The sequence below is a fragment of the Cyprinodon variegatus genome, unplaced genomic scaffold, assembly GCF_000732505.1.
Source record: "Cyprinodon variegatus isolate N-32 unplaced genomic scaffold, C_variegatus-1.0 Scaffold24, whole genome shotgun sequence".
Taxonomy (NCBI): Eukaryota; Metazoa; Chordata; class Actinopteri; order Cyprinodontiformes; family Cyprinodontidae; genus Cyprinodon; species Cyprinodon variegatus.
In genome coordinates, this window is record NW_015150477.1 from 1,484,217 (window position 1) to 1,494,508 (window position 10,292).

The following is a 10,292-nucleotide window of genomic DNA, read 5'->3' on the forward strand; positions in this document are numbered from 1 at the left end:
GCCCGTGCATTGCCTTTGATCCCCTAGCCAACTGCTCGGACTGAGTAGGGGGGGGGTCATCGAGAGAGTGTCTAACGCCTAATCCTATTACTGTCACCAAGAGGCACTAACTGATGGACACAGTATTCTGAACAACTGGACATGTCCTAACCCTAACTCTAACCAATAGTGATCCCATATTTCCCACCACACCCCTCGTCGAACGCTCCGATAACGCCGTAAAAGTACTTAATACTCACATCTGGCCCTCTTGGGTCCCATTTGTCCCACCCCACCCCTCGCCAAACGCTCCGATAAAATAACTTTTTTTTCTAAATTTTACAAACTTACCTGGTTCACAGCGACCAAACAGCAACAATGAATGGACATCTGGCCAGATTGAAGCACTGGGACAGCAGTCAGCATGTTAAAGCGCATATTTTTAAACTTTTAACCATTTTTTGGATACCAGGGGCAAGGCCACCCAGTGCAGCCCCTCACCCCAGGGACAGGTGTCAACATCAGGGGACAAGACTCAGCAGACCCGGTTCAACACCTCCAGAACCAGGGAGGCCCATGGAGATCCTCTCCCCAGAGACAGAGCACACCGTCTGACCTCCACACATCCACCTGCGGGGCCCCTGGACCGGGCCCATGGTCCAGAACCAGGGACCGTGACAAAGACTAAGGAGCTCATAGTGGATCTGAGGAGGACAAAAACACCTGTGACCCCTGTTTCCATCCAGGCGGTTCCTGTTGACACTGTGGAGGAGTAGAAGTACCTGGGAGTGTACTTTAACAATGATTTGGACTGGACTAGAAACACCGAGGCGGTCTACAAAAAGGGCCAAAGCCGATTATTCTTCCTGAGGAGGCTGAAGTCCTTTAGCATCTGTGGGACGATGCTGAGGATGTTCTGAGTCAGTTGTTGCTAGCACGCTCTGCTTCGCTGTCACATGCTGGGGCAGTGGGCTGAGGGTCGCTGACAACAACAGACTGAACAAACTGATCAGGAGGGCCGGTGATGCTGTGAGGGAGCAGCTGGACACCCTGACCACCGTGGCAGAGAGGAGGATGCTGTCCAGGTTTCAATCCATCTTAGATAATGACTCACATCCTCTCCACGACACACTGGTCCAGCAGACCAGCTCCTTCAGCAGGAGACTCCTCCCACCCAGATGCACCACAGGACTTACTTTTATACATTTTTATACATTTTCAAAGGTCAGGATTTTCTAATCTGAATATAAAAAACAGATCTGGCTCATATTTCAAATAATGGGAATTTTACTTGAATGCTTTGATATGGTGAGAACGTTTGTTGAATCTCATATCAGTTTAGATGTATTATTAGACCAGATAACTATTTTCTTACTAAATGCAAAAGCAAAGAGATGAGCTGCTGGAAGAACCAGGAGAGAAATCAGAGGAATGAGGAGCAGCAGGGAAGCAAACTGTGTTTAGCCAGTTTAAGAACAGCGTTTATTATAATCAAGCTCCGCCCTCTGAAAAAGCAAACTTTACTCTGATTAACCAACTCAAATCCTCTTTGTTTAGACAAACTGCTTTTTTAGTCCAGTTGTTCCACCAACATTTCTTAGTTCTTTACACTGAATGCAGTTAGTTCTGTTTTTAAAGTGAGGACCTGCAGATGGAAACCAGCAATAACCAACTCTGGTACATCTTGTTTTAAGGTTCTCCACACTGAGAGTAGTATATAAACAGTGTGGTCCTGTTTCTCTGACTGTGACTAACTGGATGTGCTCTCTTCATCCTCTGACATGGGAGCTGGCTCGGAGCTCGTCTGCCTGGCTGTGTGTTTCCTGGACGGGGCCGCCTGTGGAGCTGGTTGACAGTTGCCTTTTGCATCTATGCTTCTTTTTCTATGTCTGCTTCTGTCTCCTTGAACCCCAGTGGGCCTCAGCAGATGGCCGCTCACACTGAGCCTGGTTCTGCTGGAGGTTTCTTCCTGTTCAAAGGGAGTTTTTCCTCTCCACTGTCGCTACAAGCATGCTTAGTGTGAGGGATTGCTGAAGAGTCAATGAGTCGCTGCAATCAGCTGGTTTTCCTTAGATAGAAAACTTTGAATCAATCTGACTGGTTGATCTGTGAGATGAGATACTTGCTTTCCAGGTTCTCCCCATCGGATGCGAATCCACTTCCTGTCTTCATGAAGACCCACAGGTCCTCACATATAGACCAATCATCTTCTAGCTCCTCTACATCACGGCACATGCAGCCGTTTACTCGCTGACCGAAGCCATCCTCTGGTCCCACCTCTGACCACCATAAAACATGGAGGCGTCGTCCTTTAAGCTCCCAGACACCAAAGGGGAGTTTCTGGGTTTGGAATGAAGACGGGACGCATGGCGCTCTATGTACAAATTTATTCTAAGAAAATCAGGGTTATTTACAGGCAGAACGGAGAAGCTGGATCCTCGGCTCACTTCTTGGACACCTTGGCTTGTTTGTTCTTAGGGGGCGCCCACTTCAGACACACGGTGTCCACTGCAAACAAGAAACAGAAGGAAGGTTGAGTCAAAGGGCGAGGAGGCTGCTGGCGGCGACGCATTCGGCGCTCACCTGTGATTGGTGGTTTCTTGTACTGAGCACTCTTCAGGTGTTCCTCCACCAGTTTGGGAGTGACGCAGATGACGTGCTGACCCTTCCAGTATTTCACCATGTTGAGGGACTGCAGCGTGCTGATGATGTCACTCTGGGTGATGCTGGTCATCTGACTAAAAACAAAACCAAGGCTGCTGTAAAGCATCAACCATTGCTGTAAAGCAAAGCTCCGTTTACATCTTCAAGCTTTCAGTCAGATTCTGTCCTGAGAAGAAATCCCAGATGGAAACCATTTTAAACATCAAAATAATAACAATGGTTCTCAGAGAACCTGCAGATGTGACAATCTGAGCCATGGATCCGGAAACGATGACAGATGAAAGCAGAGATGATTGTTTTAGTTGTGCTGCACTGCGACACGCAGGCTTTAAGCTAACCATGCCTTCAAAATTTGCTAATCCAGCCTTCCCCAGGCAGCCATCTTGAATTCCCCTTCTACTTAGGTAATCTGGTGCCAAGCTCAAATCGCATAAATAGCGAGTCGCATCCTATTGATCATGGGTGACGCAGTGGAAGGGGGCGCCGTTATGGATGGAATGTCTAATATCCCTCCAGATGATTCCACTGACGGAGGAAGCACCTTGCTCTGTTTGCTAACAGCTTAGCTTCAAACTTGGGAAAGTTTCTAACAACTACAGGATTATTTTGGAGGTTATTTTGTTCTTTGGGACGATTCTGTCCGTTAGCGATGATTTAAGGAGGCGTTTCGTTTGCAAACTGTATAGATATTGTGTCGAAGTGTATCACTGAATACTGACACCTGCTGGACATTTAAATTCACTGCAGGAAGCTTTCACAGACGGACACCGATTGGATGACCTATAACAGGCATCCCCAAACTCGTTCCTCGAGGGCCGCTGTCCTGCAGGTTTTAGAGGTTTCCCTGCTTTAGCGCAGCTGATTATGATGATTGCAGTAGAGCAAAAGCCTGTTAATCAACTATCAATTAAAATCAGCTGTGCTGGAGCAGAGAAACATCTAAAACCTGCAGGACAGCGGCTCTCGAGGACCGAGTTTGGGGATGCCTGACCTATAACATGATTTAAGCTATAATGTATTATTTATACTTGAAAAATGAATTGAAAATATGTTTGATATTTTTAGACGCAATAAATAAATGTGAACATACAACGTGAAAATGTGAATACGGATGTTTTTGGACTAGAATTTATTTATTTACATTTTTCCAACATAACCAATAAGGAGTTTGTGAATTTGGGGAAAATGAACAGAGGAGAAAAAGGAGAACCACAGAGAGAATCTCCTGCTGACGACTCGGTTACTGGATGCAGGACTAGAGGAACCTGCTGTAAACAGGAGGAGATGTTGCGGAGAAAGAGTCCAAACTGGGAAACCTTCATCTGCTTCAGCTTGGCCATCAGAAGCAGCTCCTCATGAGAGCTGAAATCCTCTGGGCCCCCAGGCAACTCTAGGTCACCCCCGCCCCAGAGTTCCCAAGTACCAACCTGAGGTCTTTGATGGACAGCGTTCCCCTGAAGTCCCTCAGGATCTCCAGCAGAACCCAGGACCAGTAGCTCCTGTAGCTCAGCTTCCCCAGATCGGACAGAGGCTTCTCTGGAGAGCCCACCGTGTTCTCCAGCTTGGACAGCTCGTAACCTGAGGACAGCAGAGACAAGAAGAGCAGCCATCATGTCAGGTTCTGCAATGACAAGGTTCCCTGCTTTCAAACGGGTCCAAACTAACAGAACTGAGCCTGAAATCAGAATGATGGAGGTCTGCGGTGGCGGTGGACCCCGGCAGTAACAGGTTTGGGTTGCCCCTCTGAAGGAGACCTATGCTGGAACATGACCTATGGAGCAACTACCATGAGGCGGAGCGTGGCTGGGCCGTCATGGAGGCCAAACCAGGCTCTGGAAGGAGGTCAGAGAGACTGTTGTTCTGGCAAACACCTCTAGAGGGGGAAGCAGAGCTTTATTAACCCTGTTTATGATGGGAGGGGGGAGCTGCTGACCCTGAAGAGGACATGGTTGGACGGTGAAAGGAAGACTTAATCCAGCTGACGCCTCCCTCTGAGGAGTTCCAGGCACGCCCCCCCAGGAGGACGACCAGGACACCATGGAGGGACTCACATGTCAAACAAGCATCTATGACCTCATCCTGCTTATTTTCACTACTGTCGGAGTGAAACCCCTCCAGGTGTGGACATAAAAAGGCCTCTGGAGGTCAGAGGTCCTGCTGTGACCCCCGAGGTGGGGTCTGGTGGGGGCCTGAGGGGGCCTAGGCCTCCACAGATGGCTTCTTGTGTCATTCAGAAAATGTTCAGATGTCCTGAAAGCAGGACTCACCAGATGTTTTCTGGTTTTAATGAAGACTAAGTTTCAGAAATAAGCATTCACATGAAAAACAAGTTTTATTTCTGATCTTCACTCAAACACGTCCTTGTTTTACTCACTGAAGGCGATGAGGAACTTTCCGTATCCGCGGCGTTGGTACGGCGGCAGCGTGAGAATACACGCCACATTGTTCCCATCTGGAGACTCTTTTTCCTGCAAAGCATCAGAGCAGAAAGGAAGCAGGTTGAAACAACAAACTGGACCCGTTTCAGAATCCAGGTCAGAACCCAGAACAAGTTCTGGCTTAAATCCCGGCGTGATCGGAAGGGCTGCGCGGTGCAAAAGTGTGTCTGACGCGCGTTGGGCAGAGCTACTCTATCATTTCTCTGCCTTGCAGCTATATTTGCTGTGATCAGTGGTAATAAAGTAGTTTTAATATGTTTTTAAGTGAGAAAATCCACTTGAAAACTTCATCAGTGCAGTCAGTTCATCCAGATTATCATCCTGCCTCCCAATGTTATTTCTGTCGGAGCCGCTCAGACCGACCCATACCAGCGGTGCGCCGACAGTAGGAATCCATTCAACAGCAGCCTCTGGCCGGGTCGCCTCCTCGCGGTTCACAGCGGCGGCTGGTAGGTGTTTTTCATCTAAATAATCCGATCTGCAGGCAGCAGGATAATAAAAGCGAACATATTCTGCTGGCAGATTTCTGCATTTTAAGTTAATTATGCGTTAATAAACTGTTTAAGAGGAGTGATCAGAGCGGTCTGTGTCATCAGCGCTGTGTCTCTCTCCCAGCCAGCTCCCAGATCAGCTTCTCTGATTGGTTGACGCGGCACATCGAGCAGCAAAAATTCAATTTTTCCATCTCGAGCAGAAACGCGTTTGCGGCGCGTCAGATGCTTAAACGCGCCTGACGCGCTAATTCAGCTGCTCAGACGCGCTGCGCCTGCTGCTCAAAATGCGCCGCGGGACCTTTTGCTGCGCCTTGACGCGCGTCAACCATTGACTTTGCATGTAAACTCGCTGCTTCTGTCGCGCCAGCTGCGTCCGGTGTGAACGCAGCATTACAGCTTAAACATTTCTGCATGAACGACCATAGTGAGCGTAATCCTCTGCTTGGTTAGGTGACATGTTCAGGTCACACTACCGCCAGTGGCTCTGATGTATTGAGTCTGCCACTAGAGGGCGCTCCTGCTGCTGTTGGTGAGACGCATCGTGTTCACTTCCTGTTTGGATTAACGGAGTGCTGTAGCTGTCCAGATGATCTCCATCTGAATTAAGTTATTTTTTCTCTGATATCTCTGGATCTCAGAAACTCTAACTGACCAGAACTACTTTAAAACGCGGCGCCTTCTGCTGCACTTTTCTACTGAGCAGTTGTCAGTTTCACACAATTTTATCCTGATAGCAAGGAGTAGCTAGCTTAGGCTAGCGCTAGCTTAGCATTGCTATGGCTTCTCTCTCTCCCTCCCTTGACTCTTTTCCAACTCTTCCTTCTTCCTCTCCTCTCTCCTGCTCTCTGTGTCAGATGTTCAGTTATTCCTCTGCCTCCTTTAGTGATAATGGGATGTGTAATAAGTGTAGTATTTTTGTAGCTTTGGAGGTGAGGGTGTCAGAGTTAGAATCCAGGCTTCAGGCTGTTGAACATCCAGGAGTTAAAGTAGGCCCCCCACATAGCTGTCCTCCAGCAGTGCCTGAGCAGCCAGGCGATTGGGTAACTGTACGCAGAAAGCGTAGTCGTGGATCTCTGCCCACTGGTCACCACCAACCCGTTCATGTTTCTAACTGGTTTTCCCCACTCAGTGACACACCCACTGAGAAGCCCACTCTGGTGATTGGCAGCTCCATAGTCAGAAACGTGGCATTAGAGACACCAGGGACCATAGTCAAATGTTTGCCGGGGGCCAGAACGGGCGACATCAAATCCTACCTGAAACTACTGGCTAAGGATGAGGTTAAATACAGTAAGATTGTTATTCATGCTGGTAGTAATGACACCCGGTTACGCCGATCGGAGGTCACTAAAATTAGTGTTGCTTCGGTGTGTCAGTTTGCCAAAACAATGTGGGACTCAGTAATTTTCTCTGGTCCCCTCCCTGATCTGACCAGTGATGACATGTTTAGCCGCATGTCGTCATTCAACCGCTGGTTGTCTAGGTGGCGTCCTGAAAACAATGTGGGCTACATTAATAATTGGCAATCCTTTTCCCACTTTGCATGGTGCAGCTCTTCTTTCTAGGAATCTGGCCACATTTATTAGTCCTCCAGAACCCTGACCCCCCAGGGTGTGTGGGGGTCTTAACCCCACACTGCTGTGGATGCTGCCGGGATCGAACTGGGTACTTACAGCCTTCTCCTAACCACTAGACCAACACATCTCCCACTGGTGGTGGGTCCGTGGTCCATGCATGGTTCTGCTTCAGCAGGTCTGGGATGGACTCACCTTGGAAAAGTAGCCGACGATGTGCGCCCCCTGCTTGTTGACCTCAGTCAGGATGTAGAAGATGAAGGGCTCCACGTCGAAGTAGAGAGTTTTATGGTCCAGGAAGAGCTTGGCCAGCAGACAGAGGTTCTGACAGTAGATCTGCACACAGTCCAAACATGGTCTCTGCTCTCTCTGAGCTGCACAGAGGCAGACGCTGCTGAGCTGACCACCTACCTTATGATCCCGGCCGTCCACCTCATAGACGGAGATGTTGCTCCTCCTGTAGATCTCCTTCCCTGGAGGCTGCCTCCACTGGCAGTGAGACTGAGGAGCAGAGGGATCAGAGCATCAGCATGACCAGCTGTCAGGTTGGGAGCAGCGCCACCTGCTGCAGGACTCACCAGGTGGTATCTGAACGTCTTCTCATACTTCATGTATTTCAGGCAGTACTCGCAGATCCACAGCTTGGGCTGCTTGCCGTAGTCCTCTGGGAACGGCGAGAAGTACCAGGCGTCGATCTCAAAGTTCCCGATCTGGATTTTATCCACGTATTTCACTTTGGTGATCTGTGGAGCAGAAACAGCTGTGAGAAGATGGCTGCCGCAGACACATCAGCTAGAGAGAACCACGCACCGCCTCATGCTCCTTCTCCAGCGCCGCCGTCGTCGGATCCATCTCCGCGTATGTCTGTTAGCAGGAGAGTAACGTCCATCAGACCAAATTTAAATGCAGGCGGTTCTGCAAACAACCCCTCCCACCTTCTGCACGTGGTTGATCTCATCATGCTTCCTCTTCTGGTTGCGCGTGATCTTCCTCTCAGGCTGGTCGCCCAGGTCTCCCACTCCTCCCATCTCAGAGCTCTTTCTCACCGCATCCTTCACCGTCTTGGTAAGCGCCAGGCGGGACTTGCCCACCCATTCGTCCAGGCGGCGGTTAACTGCAGGCAGACACAGCAGCACTAAGTCCTCCTGCAGGACGGCGGCCAGCAGACGGACCAGCAGCTCTATACTCACATCCCACATAGTGAACGTAGAACTCCTCTCTGCCCTCCTGCTCGTTCAGGCGAGACTGAATCACCTCCGCCATGTCTGCAACATCCAACAGGTTTACATTAGAAACAAGCAAAGGAGCAGCGATTTCAGCAGCAGGAGTAAAACCGCGCCGCGTCAGCTGGACACGTCTGCAGGGACACATTTGGTGGGTTTTAGCCTGCACTCCTCTAGGCGCTGCGTTTCTATGTCTAACAACAGATCCACTGAGCAGCAGCTGCAACATCTGGAGACAACGCGTGCTTTGATCCATAAATACCACCACCATCCGCTGATCGTGCTGCTCTGCACAGATCTGTCTGCTTGGCTCCAAATGTTGCAGCGTAGCGGGGCAGAGAGACACGATGCGTAGCATGAGCCTAGCTTAAGATGCTGCTGGAGCGCTCCAAGGCTACATCCACAGGAAGCAGAATAATGCATTTAGATTAACAGAGCTGTAACTTATTTCGATGAAGAGAAGGCTCAGTGATGTCATCAAACAGGAAACGCCTGAAGAAAAATGATTGTTTCTGAAATGTTAATAAACTCCATAGTTGGTCTGGATGCCGACTCTTTGCTCTGATCCTGGAGGATCTGCAGCAGGTGATTAACATCGTTCCTCCAGGATGCTTCAATAAATCATCTTTTCTTCAGAAAAATTCACGGAGCAGCAGATCAAAGTCTGTAATCAGAAAACGTCATTTTGGGCCCAGAGACATTTTATTCACCAATCCGCCGTTTGATTTACAATATAAACAAGTGGCAGCCTGCTGAGCATAGAGCTATGGATCCAGAGTCCCACTCCCACAGCCTGACACTCTGGGTCCCTGAGCCAGACCTTTAGCCCCCCACTGGGGGGGAGGGGTTAAATACAGAGAGGGAATTCGTTGCTCTGACATCATGACAGCAGAATGATGTCAATTAATCGGTTTAATCGATTATTGAAATAATCAACTAATTTATTAATTAATTAATCTAGAGACTGTAAAACACGCCTTTATCTGACAGAGAGGAATTACATCACAAAAGTTAAAAATATATATCAACATTTAACATTTAAGATTAAAAACCATTTTCCGTCAATCTGCTCTATAATCCAGAAATCTTCAAGTAAAATTTTTAGCTTCACCAGATAAATTTTCAAAAAAGAAATTTTTTAAGATCAGATCATTAAATGAAAAAATGATTGACAGATTAATAGATAATGGTAATCGTCAGCTGCAGCACCAATTTATTTATGCATTTATTTAATTTCTCAATAACAAAAGGAGTCCATTAAATGTAAACTTTATATTTCTGAGACACTAGATTTATGTTTTAATTTTCTGCCATAATCTTCAAATGTATAAAGATCAAAGGCTTTCCATTTCTATCTTTGATCTAGCCTGATAAACCAGACTAAACCTGAGATTAAATGTGTAATCTAGTCTGGACCCGATGATTGAGACATCGGAAGATTGTAGCTGAGATCAACCAAACCACGTCTGTTCCTATTGGCCAACGCTCTGACCAATGAGAGCAGCTGACTGTGACGTAGGAAGCGCCACAGGAAGCTGGTGGGGGAGTGGAAACAAGCAGCCTGCCCGTAAAACGGCGAAAACGTCGTTCTTTAACACGAACGAGCGTAGAGCCTCTTCCTGATCACGTTTCAACGAAAGTCTGATCCTTCCAGATTCCAAAGCTGCGTCAAACCAGAACTGTTCAACCGCTGTCGCCATCTTCCTGGTTGAGCTTCTCCAGCGTCGCGCAGCTTTGTCGTCACGCCCTCAAAACCCCGCCCACTTTGCATCCAGACATTCAAAACACATCTCTGTGTTGTGATTGGCCCGCCAGTTCCAGGGCCTGGGGCATTGATGGAGGCTAGACCAATCATGATCCTGGCCGCTGGTGGGCGGGGCTAATTTACCAGACTAACTTTGAGACATTTTCTGGAAAAAG

General features: G+C 48.3%; 1 protein-coding gene across 1 annotated transcript in view; it reads right to left on the reverse strand.

Annotated features, from left to right (window-relative positions):
* Nucleotides 1–2,258: 2,258 nt before the first annotated feature.
* Nucleotides 2,259–10,292, reverse strand: part of kat8 (K(lysine) acetyltransferase 8) — a 9,190-nt gene continuing 1,156 nt past the window's right edge. Inside the window, exons 2-11 of the mRNA XM_015393124.1 lie at nucleotides 8,340–8,414; nucleotides 8,085–8,263; nucleotides 7,960–8,013; nucleotides 7,728–7,892; nucleotides 7,561–7,650; nucleotides 7,345–7,485; nucleotides 5,018–5,111; nucleotides 4,071–4,221; nucleotides 2,563–2,717; nucleotides 2,259–2,487 (exon numbers count right to left, since the gene is read on the reverse strand). Of these exons, the coding sequence (XP_015248610.1) occupies nucleotides 2,423–2,487; nucleotides 2,563–2,717; nucleotides 4,071–4,221; nucleotides 5,018–5,111; nucleotides 7,345–7,485; nucleotides 7,561–7,650; nucleotides 7,728–7,892; nucleotides 7,960–8,013; nucleotides 8,085–8,263; nucleotides 8,340–8,414 (1,169 nt within the window). The 3' untranslated portion in view covers nucleotides 2,259–2,422. The remainder of the gene's footprint in view (nucleotides 2,488–2,562; nucleotides 2,718–4,070; nucleotides 4,222–5,017; nucleotides 5,112–7,344; nucleotides 7,486–7,560; nucleotides 7,651–7,727; nucleotides 7,893–7,959; nucleotides 8,014–8,084; nucleotides 8,264–8,339; nucleotides 8,415–10,292) is intronic.